Source organism: Calypte anna, chromosome 4B, assembly GCF_003957555.1.
Source record: "Calypte anna isolate BGI_N300 chromosome 4B, bCalAnn1_v1.p, whole genome shotgun sequence".
NCBI classification, from domain to species: Eukaryota; Metazoa; Chordata; class Aves; order Apodiformes; family Trochilidae; genus Calypte; species Calypte anna.
In genome coordinates, this window is record NC_044249.1 from 13,310,901 (window position 1) to 13,332,671 (window position 21,771).

Sequence of the window (21,771 nt, forward strand, 5' to 3'; positions counted from 1 at the left end):
TGGGTTCAGCGCACTAAACCCAAAACTGCTGGGATCTGAGCACAGCTGAGGTGGTTCTGTTGTCTACTCTGTAAATTCACAACCTGCTGTACAAGTGATAGCTTATTAAAGCTTGATTAAGAGGTAGGAAATGGGGAGACAGGATAGGAATCTCAAATCTTAGACCTTTTGAACTCTCCCTTGAAAACCCTGGCGGCAAGCAGGTGATAGCAGTGGGCTGATAGCACAAAGGCTTGAACTGGTCCAGTGAAGGGCAGTGAAGCAGATCTCTGTCAGGTGTGTATCAGCAGTGATGCCTGCCTCTCAATTACTCTAATCTCTACTAAAGTTTCATGGGTACATACCATATTCGTAAGACATACTGAACAATGATATTCCATGCACAAAGCTCAATGGAAGTTGACTATCTTGTATGATACTGGCTTGGAAAAACACTGATAGAGGATCTTTAAGGGGGATGAAGTTTAGAAGATAAAAAAACTTCAATAAATCCTATCTCTTGACTCAAATGAATGTTGATTGACTGTTGAATTTTTGAGTCAGAATAAATGTCAAATATAATTCAGTTCACACAGCAGTGTGAAAAGAACTGTTACTTCCCTCAGAGAAAACCTGATAGCCCAAGTTTCTTAAGGGCTTTTCTGTCTTGCTCATTCATTCTCTCTTTTTAAGGAAGCTTTTCACAATTGACACTTCCCTAACAAAAGGTAACACAGGTCATTCTATTAAACAGAATATTCTTCCATCAGCGACATCACAGATGTAATCTGAGATCAGAAACTATTATTTCTCTTTCATCTGGTGGAAAGGATGAGTACTTACCCATCAGAATACTGCAGTGTTCTGAGCCAATGTCTCCAGACTGTGGGTGCTTGATAGTAGTGGGATATGTTTGAGACAGGTATCTAAATGCTGGAAATATAAAAAATACATACATATGTGTGTATATATATATATATATATATGAAAAAATAAAATGTGTGGTATTAAGTTCTTGAGTGAAACAGAAAATGCACTGCATTAGTTCCCAGCTTTGCAACCAACTTCACATTTCAAGAATCATTCTGGGAGCAGATTTTGGGGATAGTGAGAGAGGAGACAAAGGACCAAAACTGATTAGTGCCTATCATTAAGATCAGGTTTTCAAGAGCCTGAGAGTACCAACTTCTGATATAATTGTAAAATATACTTATGGGGTTCAAATACGAGTTACTAGATGATCAGCATTTTTGAATACTTGGCTTATTTACATACATTTCAGTAGAAGCTAAGGTTTTTTGAAAGCCGCTCTTTATTTTTCTCCAACAATTCTCTACATGGAGAGCAATGGTAATATTTTTCCCTTGTACTGTAATATTTATTTATTTATTTATTTTTTACATTACAAGCAAAGGGCAGGATCTGTTTCACCTTCTCTGTGCTCATATTTCTAACCTGCTGGTGTTGGTTCAGAGTCAGAGAAGCATTACGAAGTTCTTCAGATCCATTTGTTATATTTTAGCCTCCTGGTGCAGGATCACACAGCTTTTAATTACTGGAGATTTCTGAGAACACAAGTAGTATATATGCTAATAAAAGTTAGGATAAGCAGTAGTGTTATATTTGTTTACAATAGAGAAGGACAAAGTCAGGATGAATTGAGAAAGAAAAACTTTCCAAGAGCAAGCAAGAAAGGTGCAAGAGCAAGGAGAGAAGGTAGCACAAAGTTGCAGGAGCTGGAGATTGCTTTTGTCAGGTGATTCAGGAAGAAGCTGTCATGTCAATAATTCAGCCATGTCAAACTGAGCCACCTACAGTGTTGCTCCTTGTTGAATGCTGGGATTGTAATTCACCATTGTAATGAAAAGAAAGGAATAAATGTATCTGGGACCTGGGTTGAAAATAGTGAAGCCACTATTTTAACTTAAAAAGTTTTGTAAATATGCAAGCAAGACTGACAGATAGTAAAGGGATGATGGAGAATAAAAGCACCTTTTCTGTTATCAGGTAAGACTGAGATTCAGTTTGTACAGAAAACAAGGCAGGCAGAGATTCAATTTAGTGAAAATGGAATTATTTATGTATAGATTAGGAATTGTGAAGAAAAATATTTTTTATTACTGGAAATGTTATGTGGTTTTTGTTTGTTTTTTCTTTACTTGAGGTGATTAAGAAAATAATTTTGGTAGTCTTGCTGAAGATAAATCTTGACACTTTCCAATCATTCCTTAATTACAGTTGTTTAAGACATGGGAGAAGCTGTCTATGTGGTGTGAGTGATGATGCTATCCCCTTTGATTACCTAGAAGGCAGCAAGACTTGAAAGGTTTCCTGCAGTTCTTGTCTATACAAATTGTACAAAAGTCACTCTAGGATGTAATGTTTCTCAAGCAGTCAAATACTGTTCTTCAAAAGTTCTTAAAATTCCTAAATACATTTCATATGTAGATAAAACCAAAGTAACTTGAATCTTAGAATTATTTGCATAGCTGTATTTCTCTGCTATGTTTTGCTGTTATGGGATATATTCCCTCTTTCATCTGAACGCTCTAGTACTGATTTGAAATAAGAATAATACTTGATTTTCCTTCATTTTATCCATTTGTCTTTTTACAAGCTGACCGTTTCAACATGGAAGGCTATTGTGCACACTTAATATTTTCCAAATTGCTATTGAGAATTCAAGTGATTGAAATCAGGATAGTTACTGGGTGGGAGACAAATGTTCTTCTAATTCAGCAGTAATTGCAAATTATTTGCAGTGGAACACCATGGGTATTGCAGTCCTCTTTTATAATATTGCACCTTAGCCCAATGGGTGAAGCTTATCTTTGCTGAAGACAAAGTTTTCTTACTGTTTGGTTTGAGGGAAGGCTGAAGAACCACCAGATAACACTATGTCTTCCCTTCCATCTGCAAGGGGCAGTTGTGATCCTGTATTCTCCAGAGTACAGAAGTGTGTATGTTTTAAGAAAACTCCAGGTGGAGGATGTACACAAATGCCTCTTTGAGAAGTATTTTTAAAAATCTCCAGCTCAATTTTTTTTTTTAATTTTATTTTTAAGTTTTACAAGTTTTACACTGGCAAATATGATTGAACCACATATTAGAGCAAGGCATTCTATTTCTCAGGGTAAAGATTTGTGTCTGTTAGACAGAGCTTCAGCAGATTTAATTTTCTTCATATTTGGCTCTGGGGAACCATGAAGCTGAATGGGTGGAAGGTACATTTACTTTGTGGAAAATATGCTTTTAAGATTTGTTTTGACAGTACAGATAATGTGTTTCGTTTCACTCTGCTTTTGCTTTCTTCATCAGTGGCTACTACTTTGATCTTTGTTACTCCCATTACAACAACAGTTTTATATTAAATGTTCAAAATGCCAGCATGGAAAATGAGAAGAAAACCACGCAGGTTGAAACCTGTGTGCTTTTTTTGAGAAGTACAAGTAGAGTTATTCTGAAGTAGTTACAAAAGAGGATAGTTGAATATTAAGTCATATTTTAATTCCATGACTGTAGTCCTACAGCACACATAAGTATTATATGCATTATGTTGATGGGTATTCAAAATCTCAGAGAAACTTGAGGCTAACAGTCCCCCAAGTCTTACAGTTAATTACTGAGAAAAACTCCAGTACAGGTTGGGATCCTGACTTGCTAATTCCTAGTTTTGCTGCTTGTTAGTCATGGCCACCTCCTTTTTGTGATCCCAGAGTCATCTTCTGGTGAGCCTTGTTTAAGGTATCAGTGTGCTGGTTTGTCATAGTGTGTACACAAATCTGTGACCAGAACAGGCATTTTTCCCGATCCCTTTCTGGAGTGTAACCTTCAGCAGAGAGGTTGCAGGCACCTATCTCAAAATACAGCAGAGTTGTCGTAGATTTAGGGTCTTGTGTTGAGGGGAAGGCTTTGTGAACATGTAATTTTATGACAAATCTTCTGTTGAGAAAAGACTGTGTGCTTTTTGCAGCCATGATCTATGTTTGCATAGTGTAATGTGCTTTGGGAAACAGTTACTGTACTTTGTCAGCTTGAATTATGTTGCAACATTCACAGCAAATTGTTCGTTAGCATCACTCTTGGAAAAAGTACTCTTCAGTGCATTAAAGATTTGACTGTGGTTTTTTTCCTCCCTTATGTTTAACAAAGTGAATATGGATTAATAAAGATAACTGCTGTTTGTTTTGCCCAAAAAGATAATAGCTGGACTTAGAATAGCTACAAAAAATTCAATTAATTCTTAAATTCTGAAGGCAGGTGTAAACAGAATACTGACATAAATATAAACCATTTTTCATTATATGAAAATTTAGAGTATCACAGGATCAGCCATTGTTATTGTGCAACATAAAGAGAACTACAAACAATCAAATGCATTCGGTGGGGTGGGGGACAGATCTGATAGAAATACAGGGCAACAGAGAAACCTCTATGATGAACTGTAACTTTTAACAGAAGCTTTTATATGAATATTTAAATTGCCCATAACCTACACTGTTCATTCCCTTTCCCCTTCCCTGATAGATCACCAACTTTCAGTTTTACTTAGATATGAAAAACAGAGGGAAGTTAAAAGATGTACCTGAAGACAGAAGGAAAAAAAATAAAAATCTCAGCCTGAAGATAGCAAATCCCGGTCAATAATAATACTTGAAATGTGTATTGTTTCCAAAGCTTTGCAGACATGTAAAGACTTTTTCAGTGGGATTATTTTATTTTAGAACTGGATTCAGTTGGAAATCAAATCTGTACTGTACTGAGCCATATGTCCCCAGTTCCCTGTAAAGGGCTTCTCTAGAGTGAATGTAGGATCCATACTCCATAAGAAACAGAATAGCCTAAACCTGAATTCATAAATTCTCCACAGACTCAAAGAATTAGGCATATTTGCTAACTGTGTGAATGTGGATCAAAAATATATCAACTCTTGTTTTGCAGTTTTTTGTTAAAAAATACTGGGGTTGTACCGCAGCTGTGCTTCTCAGATGGGTTTCTTTCTGTTAAAACCTGTACTGTAACCTCTTCAGCAGAGGGGCATTGGAGTCCCCAGTGTCACAGATAGAAACCAAACAAGCAGGTCTTGTCTGAGGCTTGACAGGTTGAATATAGTGATGTTGAGAATTTGCAGGGATTTTCCATTCCCCAGAACTTCTATGGGCCACTCTAAGAAAAATAGCTTCAACTTCTTGCTTCATCCTGTTCCAAGTGGCTATTGGCAATCTGATTTCTTAGAGCTTGTTTTCCAGGTGAATAGTTCAGCTTCTCAATAGGGCATGCAGTGATTACTGTCAGTTAGCATGGTGCCACGATGGGTTGTTCAGGCATGAACTTGTGTTTTTCTCCTTTAGTTTCTCCCTCCTTGGCTGCAGGAATCATAGCAGCCTGAATTGTATCTAACCTTCTATTAATACCCATGGCTAGGATTGTTTGCAAAGTCACATTCATAGCTCCAGGATACTGAAAACTCTTCCAAATAATAAACCTTGGAAAAGATGCTTAGAATAGGAGGCAAAGCAGATTCAGGCTTCTCTGTAGGTAGATTTAAAATCTCTGAAAATTGTAGAAAGCATGAAAGATGATGATATAACTGGGCATTTCTGATGCTAAGTAGTATGCAAATCACAGCACTAATATATCAGCAGTAGTGCAATACATTAAATTAATGGAGCTACTTTCTGTATGTGATGGTGGTAATGAGGGCAGCATGTAGCTCATTTGAATTAATTTGCTGTAAATATTTGATATTTCTTTTAAAGTAGCCAGATTCTCATTTAGGGTGTGAAAAAAAATAGAATGGAGTTCAGAAAACACTCAACAGCTCACAGCACTTTGTGTGACCAGTCTGGTTCTTGCAGCTGTATTTATTTACTTTTATCATGGTAGCATGTAGAGGCAAAGGTGTGATTGAGCTTGGCATTATCCAGATATGAAGTAGAAACAGTCTTGCCTTAGGCAATTTTTAATCAAGCTGACAGAGGAATGTGCAAAAGCCTTTTTAAAACTCAGCCAGGACTACAGGCATGCTGACTGGGTTGTAGCTGCTGGGATCCTATTGCTGCTTTGTTTATTAATTGAACTTCAATTTATTTTTGCATCCTCATTCACCACCTTGATTTAAACAGCTAAAACTCATAGAAATTTTGGTTTTTAGTTTCTGAAAGATTTTAATTTAGGATCCTTCGGATCTGTATAAACATGCAATATTGTTTAGCTATCAAAGACAAATTCTTTGGAAGACCACAGAGGTCTGTTTGGAGGCAATTTGGGAAGACTACCCATCCACAATCTTGCTTCTTGAGGGAGTCTTGTTTTTTCTCTTGGTTTTGGGGAGTTTGGTGGGCTTCTTTTTTTTTTTTTTTTTTTGTGTGTGTGTGTGTGTGTGTGTATAGATGTATTTTTAATGTCTTCTAGGTCCCATAGTCCCCTTTTTTTTCCAGGAATGAAATGAGTTACCACCTGTTCCTCTACAAACTTTTATAATGTCTGATTATTAATTCTCTCAAAGAAATGCCTAGGAGCAAGCTGATAAAATGAAGTAGATTTGACTGAGATGCTGTCAGACAAGACAGTAAATAACCCATTTATTTATTTATTTATTGCCTGCCTGTTACAGAACTATTTAACTTGAAATAATTTATCAAGAATTTTTAGTAAATTAGCATGCCACCTGGGATGTGTTCTTAATTATTGTGTGATTTCTATTTGCTTTGCTGGAATGGGCTACAGCCTCAGATGAGTGCTTCTTTCAGGAAACTTACTTGCAGAAATAACAAAAAGGCCATTTTTTATCAATAAAGATTATACTGTGAGTTTTTAATTAACTTTTAATTATGTGAAAGAGACTCTTCATAACTCGTAGTGGTTTGTGGTCTTTTTAGTTTGGTTTATTTGTGTGTCATCTTTTATGGATAACATACTCCCCAGCCTCCACCCAGCTGTGCAGTGGTGATACAGTGAATTCCGTGGTGCTTACAAGTTTTTAGGAGAATTAACTCAAAAACATTGATATGAAAGGCCATAAATCTTATTCTTTCTATCATCAGTTAGTTGTGGTCCAGGTCTGCTGTGGATTAAAACAGAAGAAGTGAAGGACGAGGTGTCCTGGGAAGTTACACTGGGAAGGATTTTATAAACATAAGAAAATACACTGTTGTTTGCAGGGCTCAACTGGAAAAAGCAAAACAAAACCAAACAAAAAACCCAAACAAAACTTGGAACTGCTATGATAATATTGGACTTAATGATCTCAAAGTTGTTTTTCAACCAAAACAATTCCATTATTCCAAAAAGTCCAGAGGGCAATCTAATCTTCACAGCTTCACATCTTGCCCTTTGCTGTTGGTTCTACTGGGAGCAGCACTTGTAGGTGACAGTGAGGTGGCTGTTGTTGAGAAAATAGCCATTCTTAGGTGTTCCATCTGCTTTTTTTTCAGAATGGTACTTTCAGAGTCACATTCACTGGGCTGGTTGGGGAAATGAGCTGGCAGGAAATAGTTTAAGAAAGGCAAATACCAAAAAAACAATCCTCCATCTAGGATGGAGCAACTCCAGCAACTGTATGAATGGGGCTGATGGGCTAGAAAGCAGCTGTGCAGCGATGATCTGGAGTTCCTCGTTTTGCTCCCAAGGGAGGAGCAGCATCCCTTTGCAGCAAAGGAACCCAGCCATGTAGTCTTAGTAAGAGTGTAGTCATCCAGTACAGGGAAGTGATCCTTTTCCCTTCTGTAGGGTATTTGGAGATACATCTGGAATAAGTCTTTCAATGCCAGTAAAGGCATCCCAGGGAGAGCTTGGGGGAGGGCATGTAGATTCAGAGCTCGGGCACAAGGTGTGGCTGAGGGAGTTGTGCTTTTTCAACCTAATGAAACTCAGGAGATCTTTCTGCTGTCTAAAACCAGAATGTGCATGGCAGACACTTCTCAGTGGTGGGAACTGGAGGTAGAGCCAGTGACACCAGCCAGAGCATGGGAAACTCTAAGGGCTTAGGAGGAAGTCATTTGTTATGATGAGGGTGGTTGAACACTGAAACAGGCCATCCAGACTCTGAGATTTCCATCCTTAGAGATATTCAGGTCTGGAGGGTATATGGTCCTGCTCTACTTGGCCTGCTTGGAGGAGGAGGTTGGAGTAGATCACCTATGGAAATCCCTTCCTACCTATATTTGTATTATTCCGTTCCCTTCGGCATTCTTGGAGTTACATTGGACAAATAACTCCCAGTATTCACATAGTCTGTCCCTTAGCACAGGAGATGATCTGAGTAACACAGTTGAAGGAGAGGGGAAAACAGAAGTTCTTACCTAGGAATAAAGAACATATTCATTTGAAAGGAAGGAAAGAAAGAAAAAGACTGTAAAAACATTCAGTGTCCAAGTCAATGATCTATATTCTAATTCAACACTGGAAAGCATCGGTATAGTGTGGTCTTAAAATACAGTAAGGGATGATTTATTATTAATAATGATGAATTATTCAGTCACTGAAAGTGAATGATACTTTAAACTGAAAGCTTGAAGTTACATTATAATAGGTAATTTTTTTTTCGTAAGAACAACTAGTATTAATATGAATATCCTTTCATGATTAATACTTATTTCATTGGCAGCACTGTGGGCTGAGCTGAGAGGAGTCCTTTATTTACTGTTAAAATGCATTTTGTTCATATGTGGCTGTTTCCAGAAACCTCCTTCTAAAATGCTTGAGACACCTAGAGATTTGTATGTAACTGGTACTTTCTGTGAATGAAATAAAAATATGAACAGTACAGAGATATTGGGGAGAATGTCCGAGCAGGTTTTTTTTCCTTTCTTTGTTGAAAAGCAGTTGTTCCTGTCTTCTTCAATATTTTGTTCCCATTTTTTAATTTCTATTATTGTAGTTCCTCCATTTCCCTTTTAAAGCCACACACATATTTTTATTACCATCCTGTTGGTATTGCTACTGAATGCAGAGGAACTGTGAAATATGTGAAGTCTCATAAGAAATGTCTGTTTCAGCCTCAAGAGGTAATAGAAAATCTTGTGTCAAACTGATGGTAAGACTAATATTTTGCTTGGATTCTGATTTAGATGGAGTCAGTCCCAGGATCTGCAAAATAGTCAGTTTGCAGCAGAGTTCCTGCTGACTGAGAACAGAATTGGGACTAACTTCCATCTCATATTTTTAGACATCTGCGTGGCTGGCTGGCTCAGAAGGAAAAAAAAAATTATGTCACCTGGATTTTCCTTTTCAAGAATATGGCTCCAGCCATATTCTTGCCAAGAGAGAAAGCTTCTGAAATCTTCCTAGATGCCTTGTGTGTTTGTAAACATACTACCAGGATCTGAGCTCTTCAACTTCTCATTTTCAGCAAAATATTATGTTTAAAAAAAAAATCCCCTGGATTAATTGCAAACTTTTCATGAGGATTAAATGTTAGTGAAAGTGAGAGAAAGAGGATTAATAGAAAAGTTTATGCATTTATTTAATTTACTTTCCTATTAGCTTTTCAACTTTTCATTAAAATGAACAGAAAAAGCCAAAATAACATGCTTGGGAATAAACATATGTACAATAACCCTTGCCCATAATTTTTACCAGTCTAGTAAATGAGCAAAAGTACCCAGTTTCTGTTGCTGTCTTGGTTTGATGACATGCATCCTTTTCTCTCTTGTATATATGAGAATACGTATGGAATTGGCTGAGGGTTGGTAATCACAGCATTTACCTGGGAAGATACCAGGAGCTGCTTCTGCGACAACACATATGAGTGCTCTAACAACTCATCCACAAGGTCATTGTCTCTGTCCCAACATATATTTTCTAGCTACGTGCATAAGGTGGAACAGACCCAGAAGGAATATCATCTCCCTCTAATCCCCTTAGGGGCTTTAGAAATCATCTTGGTAAATCTTCTCAGAGTAGTTTTCAGCAATACATTTTAGTTATGCTTTTGAATAGAAAAAAAAAATGGCTTATACATTATCTTTCAAAAGCATTAATCAACACCCATCCTAAGTACACTTGGACAACTAGCACAATGAGTTACCAGGTATGTGCATTTACTGAAACCCTACCTCAATATAAAATGGGTACTTTACAACTGCAAAAATCTAATCCCTGATGGAGGAAGGTTTATTATCTACAGTGCTGCTAGAATCAGGCACAGTAGTACTGCATGCCTCTGAATAGAAAAGCTTTATTCTTTGGTGAAGTCAGTTTTCTATTAATGAGATTCACCCTAATGGGACCAAGAATTACTTTAAAAGACATTTCCTTTCTGCTTTTCAAGAGCTTTTTTCCAGTCCATTTGGGCTGGATTATCAAAGATAAGGGGAAATATTTCAATAGCAAGAGCTTTTATAATTAAGGTTTGTAGCCTACATAATAGATACGGCCAAATTCAGGTGAAAAATAATTACTGTTTTGCCAGGGCTTGCTTCTGCTTCTCTGTCTCCCTTTCTTCTCCTCCTTCTATTTCCCCCTTCAAAACCACATAATCAGTTGTGCCTGCTGTATGAAAGACTTGCTCAGTGCAGCTTTCTCCCCCAGATTTGTATTTTCCCATGTGGTTTAGGAGAGAAGAGCTGTTCAATCTTTAACTATGCCCAGACCTCCATTAAGAGGAGCACCTACAGTTCTCAAAAGGAATCAGATGCTTCCGTGAAGGGTGAGCACTTCAATGACTCACTTTGTGGTGCCACCTACCTCTTGAGAAATGGAAACAGAAAAATGCAAACTACAGTATGAGGCACATCTGGGAGACTTTGTAGATGATGCTAAGATTGCCAAGATTTTTACTGTTTTCCAATCTTCAAGAACCTGTCCCAGTCACCAGAGTCTTTCAAAGGTTTAAATTATTTTAGCCAGCTGCCTCAGCAACTCAGGATGAAGCCCATTTGGTTGCATGTGCCTGCATGTATTTTCAGATTATACACATACACATAGATTTATACACACACATCTCTAAGTTTGGAAAATGCTACTTATTCTTCATGATTTGTTATAGAGTCATTAAGTACATTGATCTCCTTAAGAAGTGCTCTGAGGAACTGGGAGAGAGAGGAATAGAGATGCTTGAAGTTGATTCTGCAGCCAACATTGGGGCTATCTTGGGAACACTATGGGATGATCTTTAACTGTGAGAAAACCAGGACCCTATTAATTGTTTGGGGTTGGAGGGGACAGTTTGTGCAAACTGAGGAATGTTTTGAGAACTTGCCTTTCCAATCTCCCCAGAAAATTGTTATGCAGCCTTATTGCAGAACTGAGTTTCGTAATAAAAAATGAAAAGGCACACTAGTATTGTTTTTAAGGCCGATGAGTATATTACCTGTTACACAAGCCAATGAGGTCCTTGATGTGGTCTTTGATGGGTCCCATATGACTTATATTTTTAACCACCATAACTGCCTTTCATCTTATTTTCTCTCTGTCCACTAATTACCATCCATGCAATTTTTCTTTGAGCTTAGTGCAATTTTTTGCTGCTGACAAATGAATGTCTGGCAACTAGGAATGGTTTGACCTGTTTCTTCATTAAATTAGATCAACACATACATGCAGTTGTCTGTTGTGCATCCCTTTTCCTGTTTAGGAAGCACTGTTTTATATTTTTGCTCTGTAAGGTTTTCAGACAAAAAATATTTGCAGGATTATTAGAGGTCTGCAAAATAACTTACTGACTTACATTAGTCTACAAATGCCAAAGTTAAAAAGATCAGTGTGTGTCTTGTGTCTGGGAAATACTGAAATGTATGGAGATGTTGATGAGAAAGAATTAAACTTGCAAACTTGCCCATTTCTTCTGTACAATCCAGCAGCCCCCCCCCCCCCCTTTTTTTTTTTGTACTTCAAGTCACACAAGATGTACTAATTTTATAGGCAATATAAAACCTGGTGAGAGAACATTCCCCTGCTGTGCCAGAAGTTGACTCTATGCCTCCCCCAGTTCTGTTCTTCACTCAAACTGCTGATGCCAGGTTTACTGGGAGAGCTGATCTGATTTCATTCTTGGTATGTTGGAGCACAGAGTTTTAAATGAAACCGTTTGAATATGTAAATATATCGGTATGATGGTCAGCCCATAAAACATCTCAATATTGTTTTGCTCTTTTTAGATATAGGAACTGGACAAAGGATACATGAAATGATCCCTTTTTGCTGAAGAATTATCAGTAGCCAGGCTAAGGACTCTTCTGTTTTAACTTTAAACAAAGAGACAGAAAAGTAGTATCTGTAAGAAACAACATTCCTTTAAGTCAGTCCTAGGTACCTAATACAGCTTATGTTTCTCCCAGTGGAAGTTCAGCCTGTGCTAAGAGTTCCACTGGATATGCTGAAGATCTTCCTTACAATTAACTACTTGCTCATAACAGTACCAATGTAATCTGCAGAGGATAAGCAATGTATGAGTGTCTTAGCTCTCCTTGATTGGTGTAAATAACACAAGAAAAATCAACTGTTAAAGAAAGGACTGTTCATGAAGATGTCAAGTACTGTTTGCCCTCTCCCTCTGCTGCGAACTTTGGCATATTCAAACCTCTCTCAGTATATTGCAGCAAGACCAAATTGCTTATTGTGTGCCAGTTTTTCGGAATTCTTGGGCTGGCAGCAGAAGTTACTGCTCTATAATGTTTTTAAACGGAGCATTCTTCATAAAAATTTGGCTTGGCACACTAGGTGGTGAGTGGCAACAATTTTTTGGTTTCAGCAGGATGGTATAAATAGATTAGATTTATTCCTGTGGAGGACAAAGTAACAGTCAGCTTGCCCAACCTACCCAACACTTCACTAAATAAGAAGACTGAAGAATTGAGCTTTAATTGGTATCCCCCAGAGAGCTGGCCGAGTCAGCATCTTTCAGTTCAGTTCAGTTCAGTTACAGAGATCTGGCAGATTTAGATTTATGCAGGCTGCCAAGTAGCACAAGGCAGGATTTCCAGGCTGGTCATTGACATCAGTCAGAACTTTTGTAGCTGCTTCTCTGTAGGCATTCATTATTATGGTATGTATCTCTGTAGGCATTCATTATTATGGTATGTATCCACCCTTAAAATCGCTTCCACTGTAGTACATGACCTAGAGAAAATCCAAATATTTCAACACTGTTTCATTTTACTCTCAGGTTATATCTTTCCAGGCTTCCCTAGTTACATTATAGGCCAGTTGGTATCCAGCCAGTTGCTCTGAACATGTTTTCCTGTTAAGGTGCTCATTCTGATGGTCATTCCCTTTAGTGTGCTTTGTGTTTACCAACTGCTCTAGTTGGTAATCAGCTCATTTTAAAATCCTAATCTATTAACATTCACTCCAAATCCTAAAGTGCCTATTGTGTTGCTGGTACTAAATAAATAATATTACAGCTTCTGTTGTGATATGCCAGATGATTAATGAGCTGACCACAACACAGGGAATTTGAAACTGTAATGCATGTTTTCCATTAGCTCCACCAGCATTGCCTCATATTGCCTTTGGGTTTTGTCCTGAGACTGATCAGTATAGCAGATTTTTCTTGGGAGCCATCCTTAGCATTCCCACCTTTCCTTCTGCTATGATGTTACTCAGAGAAACTATTTGCAAAAAGCATCTGTGTGACAGCTTGGAAGGGGCTCTTCAGGAGAAAGTAAATACAAATTCTAGGGGAATCTGTGAATGCATACCTTGAAAAATACCATGCTGTTCTGCTGTCTATGTACATTCATGTGTGTGTGCATTCCATCAGTGTAGTAACTTACTCAGTTCAGTTGCAGACACAAGCTGATTTTCTAGCTCTTGTTAATTTTCAGTGATTCATTGGTGATTAGATTCACTAATAACTAATATTTTTGGGTGCAACTTTCAGGGAATATGTACAAATTTAAAATGTTACTTGGTGAGTATTTATTTTACCATCTGCTTGGAATTACTCTGGGCTGATTCTTTAGATACTGTTTTTACCACTACGAGAATAAAAAGGACTGTATTTCACTACAGCTTTTCCATTTTTTTTATTAATACATTTTTAAAATGTATTAATACCTTCAAGAATAGAAATCATAACCATTGGAAGTCCATTTCATGTGTTTTACAAATGCCATCTGAGAAGCCACATCTCATTTATAATTGGAACCAAGAGCTGGAGTAATTTCTGTATCAGCCAAGCATACCTAATAGAACATAATGTAAAATGTAAAACCTAGAAAAACAGCTGAGTTAGTTCCTTTATTTGAAAAATGTTTAGGGTGTGACTGCAATGCTGTGAAGCTCTGTGGGTACTGCCCCAAGATTGACAGTATTGCTACAAAGAATATCATCTAAAGTCACACAGGCGTGCAGGTTTATGAGATGATATCCCCAGGAGTTTGTCACTGCCTTATGCCCAGTAGCTTTCCCTCCAGTTTAGCTTAGAACCTTCATCTAAGTGTTAAAATTACATGTTCTTAATGGAAGTTAATTGACTTAGTGAGGATGGTTCATAACTTTAAAACCAGTTGAATCATTAAGGCTTTTTCTGAGGTGGGTCCATCACTCTTTAGGATTCAGTTCCCATGCTTCTATGTCCACTGGAGAAGACTGAAGAGGTGTAGGTGCTTCCTGGGCATGGCTTCTCAGTGCATGACTTGTGTGTGTTTAAAGCAAGTTTCTATATTTTGATTTCTTTCTTAGCTCAAAGGAGGCTTCCTCACTCAGGGTCAGTCTGGAGTGCCCAGGAATATGAGCTATCCTGATTTCTGACCATGCCCAGGACTACAAAGTAAAAAAATGTTGTCACATCTCTCTCACCACTTACTGCAGAACTCTCTTGTGCCAAGTCAGATGCTGAGTCTAGAAATTTCTTCATGATAGAGGTTTTGACTTTTTTTCTTCTTTTTCCCTATTTAATACTAGAGAAATGGAAAGGAAAATAAAAGTGAGAGTTAAAATTAAGATCAGTTGCTGAAGCTGAGAGAGCGTGATTTTAATATGTTAGAAGATGGCTTTCTTTTACAAAAAGTGCTGATTAAGATCAAATTTATCTTGAGTTTCCATTTTATTGGACCTAAACTGTGAGGAGGGAGCTTATATTTCAGACACAATGCAAATGATGCATGCTAGCATCCGTGTTTATTGCCACTTGAAATTACAGCATAGCTTTGAATTGCTGCCAAATCTACAGTTAAGACTCTCTAGTAATCATTATGATTATTCCAAGTCTTCATAGTAAAAGTGGGAAGAAGTAGTATAATACACAGGCTACCATAGTCTAAGATGTCAGAGTATTTTTATCCTTTGGGGCCCAGATTGTGATTCCACAGAGCAGAAGGAATGGTTAGACATGCACATTGGCCAATAAATCCTGAAAGGTTAAATAAATGGATTTAATTATGTTATTTTCAGATTTATTTGGCTTTTGTATCACCTCCTGCCTCACTAGCTTTTCCTGACATTAGGAAAATATTAGCTTTTTTTTGTTTTTAGGATGCTTTAATTTGAATGTTAGCATGGTGTAGTATTTATCTTTTTTATTATCTATGTTTTCTTTCCTCCCTGTTGGTTTTTAGCATATCCTAATTTCATTCGTTTTCTTTGCAATCCATTGGATAGTTTGTCTCCTTGAAATATTCTTTTATTTATGCTTAACTATCAAAAGTTGTAGGGTGACATCTGATCTGAATGTACACATTTGTTATTGTGGTTTATTTAGCTGATGGGAGATTAAGTCAGGGATTAACAGCATAATCTAAAGTTATAATTTGCTAAAAAATATCAGGAGTCTCAGGATAGAAAAATACTTTTTAAAAAGTTGTTTAAAAGAAGCTTAAGTGAAACTTAGATGTGATTAAAATCTCTTCTGGTTTTTGAATACACAATTATTTAAGCAAGTAGTTGTTTATTTTGAGTTAAAAGCCTTGGCAGTCACTGTTAGTCAGCTCTCCAGATAGTGTGTTGCACCTTTTCATCAATTGCAAGCAGGAAGGCTTTCCTATTTATTCCACTTTAAAAGTAAACAAACTTGTTATTGAAAGCATTTAATATGGGTACAATATTTGCTCTGGAATATTTTCCTCAATAAGTAATGTTAGCCAGCAGGCAAGTCTGAGCACTCAGTGTGTTAGCTGTGGGAAGCAAATCTGTATGCCTGGCACATAATAATCAGTTTAAACTATTGAAATATAAATCAGGACACTGAGTGAAATTCAAAAATATTTCATTAAGTGAGTTACGGTGTGTGTGTGTGAATAACATATTTAGGAACTCTGCCATTTATGCTTAGGTGCTACAGTCTTTGGGCTATTTTTTATCTGATACATTTAGCTCTGAATGATACATAATATTTTTGAAGGACAGCACTACTATATAGCATTTTTCTTATGACTTCAGCTTTTAGAATTGTGTTCTCTGCAAACTGCTCTTGTGTCCTCACGAGGAAGCGCAGACATGCCCATACCCAAGGCTCATTAACTATGAAAACCACTCCCAAATTTATAAACCTCACTCCTTTATTATTTTGAAGTCAATATCTTGGTATTTTTGGAAGTACAGGGCCAGAAAAAGAAAGCAAGACAATAGTCCTGTAGCCCAGACATTACTGTTTTGTGCTAGTACATCTTATGCCTCTTCAGGAATGTGTGCCTTACTGATTTGTTGTCTTAGTTGTTTTCATTTTTTGAAACCCTAACAGGAGAGAATGAAAGAATGACATTTACAGAAATCATTATTTGGACTAGAAGACTGTATCCAAATATACTAATATCCAAATATACTATATGGAATTACTGACCACCTGTTTCTAGTGATGCAGCATGGAAAGACCTGTACACACTGCAAGCCAGGCATGTGTCAGGCTCAGCCTGATGCATTGGTTAAAACATGAGTATTTGCCTGGACACAAGCCTTTGCAGGAACTGCAGTATTTTTTTCCAAGAAAAACTAGGTATTTTGAGCCTGAGTTGTAGTTGGTAGCATGGCAAGGAAAGTACAAACCTGTGTGCTGGGCATAAATGCCTCACTGTGCAATGCAAGCAAAGGAGATGGCAGCACACAACAGCACTTTCAGTTTTAGGGAACTCTCCAAATGAGTGTGTTACAAGTATTTTTGAATGCTATATCTAGGCCACCAGCAGCATACTTGGTGTGTGTATATCAATATATTAAACAGATACTACTGGAAGTTTACCAAGAGACAGGAAGCCATTGCAACCAGCAGGAATAAAAAGTTGCATTTATGGAGGTGTCATTTATTAGAGGCTTTCCAATGACACAGTTCTCTAGTCTTAGGTAAAGTATATCACAAAAAATTAAAAGATCACAGAGGGGTTATGGGCTACTGTCTTTTGCTCCTAACTGACCTAGTCACACAGCTAATAGCAGTTTTGGCTTTACGTATGCTTTCACATCAGGTTTCAGCAGTGGACTGTGGACCCTGAGGCGTGTGTGCAATTCTCTCTCTCATTCAACAGTGTACTTCAATATGTGCTCTATTATAGGCACATGAAAGCTAAGCAGAAATTAGTGGAACTGTGCAAGTACAAGTGCACATGTCCAAGTAACCTGTCAAATTAGAGCATCTAAAAATGTACAAGTTTTTTCCTCCGAGACCAATTGCAGTAAGAGCTCAGTCCAGCTGTCATATCTGTGTAATTCATTAGAGAGTTCAATTTTTTTTTAACATCAACCTTACTCTAAAAAAAGTGTGCTAAATTAATGTTGTAATATTTTGTCTTACATCTTTCCTTCTCTGGAATCCCATTATTGTAATTCTGTTTCCATAACTAGGTGCCATTTATCTCTGTAAGCAGTTTACAGTCACTTCAGTGGTGCTTTCTGCACCACTTACTGAATACTTTAAATATATTTTGAATTCATTATTATTTTGTTGGGTTTTTTAAAAATTTCTTTTGAAGTGTGGGCCAAATAGATCCCAGCTGGCCTTGGCAAATCCCTGTTTTATTTGCGGGATACCAGCTGATAAAGGCACCTTTTTTGAATGCAGACTAGGCCTGTTTTGTCTGGAAAGTCAATTAAAATAGATAGATAGATAATCGGCCTTTTTGGAACCACATTGTAACACAGTAGCCAACTGGAAAAGGTGCAGTTGAAAGGACTGCAATTCTGTTTAAATTATGAGGGAAAATTTGTTGCTGAAGGCCTGATGTGAGGCTCACACAAGGTGACAACACTACTGAGTTTGAATCGAGTTATTATCTGGACCAGAGAAGGAAAGGCAGATAATTGATTGGCATATTTTTCTGAATCTTAAGTACATTGACGATTGGGTGTGGTGATCTTTGAGATCTTTTCTGACAGTGACAATTCTGTAATTCTTTGAATTGCCATTTTATCCAAAATATGTCAGGAGGAGAAGAATGGTGAAGCTATGGAGAAGTGTTTTAAGCTAATTATGTTTCGTGGGTCATTTTTGTGATATAACTATAGCAGTGATTATTTTTACGTTTAGTTTTTCTAAAGGCAGCTTCACTACTTGAAGTGTGTTTATGTGGGTGTGTTAAAATCAGTCATTACTAGATTTATTATTTTTTTGGTTAGTCTGGAGTCATGTGGCCTGATGAACTTTGTACAGGGACCAAAATTTAAGGCAGTCATTTTGAGCAGAGGAGGAACATCATCAATTTGGCATGATTTGCAAGAGGAGATATAGAATTTAACCTTCATAGATTAACCTTCATAGAATTTAACCTTCTGGAAGATTAACAAAATCTTGCTGGTGTTATCTCATAGATGCTTTTGAGTTCCTTGTCCACACAGTTTTGACAGGTAAGGTATGTACATAATTTGACATTTACACAGGAGAAATAAGGCTGTGTTTTCCTGAATATGCAATGGCTTTTTTTGTCTTTTAGATAATTCTTGTAAGCTCTTCCCATAATGACCGTGACCAAAGCCTGTTCATAAGCACGGATGAAGGAGCCACTTTCCAGAAACAACCCATTACTTTCTTTGTGGAAACTCTTATTTTTCACCCAAAAGAAGAAGATAAAGTACTTGCTTACACGAAGGAAGCCAAGGTAAAGCTTGAAGTTACCTCATTTGTCTGAAATTTAGGAATTACTTTGTTAAGGAGATAGGAAACTGTTCTGATATACTAATTAGTGTTGCATTTTGCAAAATATCAGTTGCCCAGAAGGGCAAAATATTCTGGTTTTGAGATTCATTTAAATATTTATTGCCATTGTGTCCAAATCTTTTGTTTATGGCAATTTCAATCCTGGCATTTTAGCTGTTATCAGTATTTATGCTCCTGCATAATGGTGTTAGATAGTACCTCTGAAACATGTTCCTTCCCAGAAAGTGACCGTAAGCATTTGCATTGTAATTTATAGTGTAGCAGAAAGTTAATGAAGCTGAAATAGTGCTTCCAAAGGCTGTTCATGGGAACTAAAATAAAGTAATATAAAATAAAACAGCATAGTCCTATAGCGGAATAGGGTTTGGGGAATCAGTGAATCTGTAGAAATGTAGGCTAATTCTCTCTCTTATGATGTTATCACTTTCTGATTCAGGACTTGTATCATGAGATTTGTAAATTATTACCATCATTGAGAGATCTGGTTAAATTATAAACTTTTTTTTTTTTTCTGGATGGGCTAGATTGTCGCAGTGGGTGTTTGATGCAAACAGATGCGAGACGGAGACTCAGTTTGATGCAAACAAATGTCCAACTTTATTGAATCAGAAGGCGATATTTATACACTAATCTAAGAGCTAATGCCACGTATACATATTGCTGATTGGTGATTTCTACATCTCGTTACACACGTTTTAACTTGATTGGCTACAAAACCTTTAGCAACAATTAACTAACAAAGCTTATCTTTCACACATTCGAGCTTCTTCGTGGATGTTGTAATCATGCCGAGTCCCTTAATCTAATCGTCTTGGTTACTCCTTAACCTTCGAGTGTTCTAACGTACTGCTCCTTGCGGTTACAAAATATGCTTTAAGCAGCACTGTCCTTGCGCTTAGCCCAGGGCCCATGGTCGAACCGTTCCATCAACAATTGCTCGGCACCAACAGTTCGAGATTGTACTGCCTCAATTCCCCCTTCTGACTGAACAAGATAAACTCTTTTCATGGCACGATTGAGCATCCGTTGAAAACATTGGAAGATACAAGGTAGCAATGTTAGCAAAAGCAAGAAAGCAAATAAAGCATAACAAACAGTCTTAACTAAACTTCTTAACCATCCTGTTAAACCCCATACTGAAAAAAGTTTATCAAACCAGTCCCAATTATCTTGTGATTGCAGATGTGCAACCCCTTCTTTAAGTGATTATATTGCAGCATGTATAGATTGAGAGTGATCAGAAAGATTCATACAACACATTCCATTAAAATCTTCACAAACATGACCTAAAAGCTAACAGTAAAAGAGCAGTACAACAGAATAGCACAATCAACAATCAACATATAGACGAGGGATCCCTTAGTCAACATATAAACGATCACATGAATTACAACATTAACAAAAGCCTGTTATCAACACAATACGAAAAGCACATTTCACACTGCAGTGGAAGGACTTAAATAATTTTTTAGTATGAGGAAGTTCAGATGTCCACTGACGCATAGAACCAAGGGGGTAGAGGAGGCTTATCCGACAAAAATTGGTCGGGGGGCCCCAAAAGCATCCCCAGACCCCTCCTGGATCACAGCACGGTGGAGTCCTAGTTTCCTCCATGGTTGCCAAATAAAGACCTAAAAAGCCAAATAAAATTATTTACAGACAAAATTCCAAGCCTTTAAATAGCAAAGGCATACACACTCTTCTTTTTTTTTTTTTTTTTTTTTTTTTTTTTTTTTTTTGTTTTTGTTTTTGTTTTTTTGTTTTGACTCTGTGTTCTCTGTACGAGGAGCAGTTCTCACTTTCCTCAGCAACTTTTAGGCCATGGTCTATAAAAAAAACAAGCCCAGGGGAAGCAATAAAAGTTTGTTAGTGGATTTAGATACATTTTTAGAGGTATAATTATAATAAAGGTCCAAGCCTGCGCTGCCACTGGTGGCCCAAATGGTGTTTGGGTCGGCATTAGCGCTGGCGGTTGTGGTTGCGGAAGATTGTGCATCTGCTGATTCGGCATGCAATTTGGTGTTGGAGCGCGGCGCCGACCCGCGCTCTGCCTCCCGTTTCCCTGGAGGGCATTCTGACGTTGAAGTATCACATTCCCATCTATATCAAACTTAGAACGGCAGTGGCTATTATAGTGCCGACCTTTTCGACACCGGCTACAAATAGGAATGAGTGTTCTAGCTCGACACTGCTTTGCGAATGTCCCTTTTTCCCGCAACCGTAACAAATAGGGGCGGACCCAGAGAATCTAGGCTGTGCTGGAGTGAGCTGGATATTTTTGAATGCCGCTGCCATAACTTCGTATTTATGTTCGGAAGACCCAAACCTATTACAGGCTTCCATCATTTCAACTAAAGTTGGGTTAGGATTAGTTAAAGTTTTCAAAAGCTTTTTGCAATCAGGATTAGCATTTTCAGCGGCTAATTTAAGAAGGAGAATGTTTCGGGCTTCGGCATTATCCTTCGAGTGTTCTAACGTACTGCTCCTTGCGGTTACAAAATATGCTTTAAGCAGCACTGTCCTTGCGCTTAGCCCAGGGCCCATGGTCGAACCGTTCCATCAACAATTGCTTGGCACCAACAGTTCGAGATTGTACTGCCTCACTAGATTAAGTACTGATGAGTGTGCACACAGTCTGTAAGTGTGTAGTTCATTTTAAAATAAGATTGCAAGGGCTTACACTAAACCAAACTGTTTATTCATAAGCTCCCAAACTGCAGTCTTAAATGTGTGTGAGGGAAGGCAATTTGGGTTTGGAGAGGGGG

General features: G+C 37.6%; 1 protein-coding gene across 1 annotated transcript in view; it reads left to right on the top strand.

Moving 5' to 3' along the window:
* Window positions 1-21,771, top strand: part of SORCS2 (sortilin related VPS10 domain containing receptor 2) — a gene marked incomplete at its 5' end in the record, with an annotated part of 484,969 nt that overhangs the window by 386,714 nt on the left and 76,484 nt on the right. The window contains one exon of the mRNA XM_030450889.1: window positions 18,783-18,947. Within this exon, the coding sequence (XP_030306749.1) occupies window positions 18,783-18,947 (165 nt within the window). The remainder of the gene's footprint in view (window positions 1-18,782; window positions 18,948-21,771) is intronic.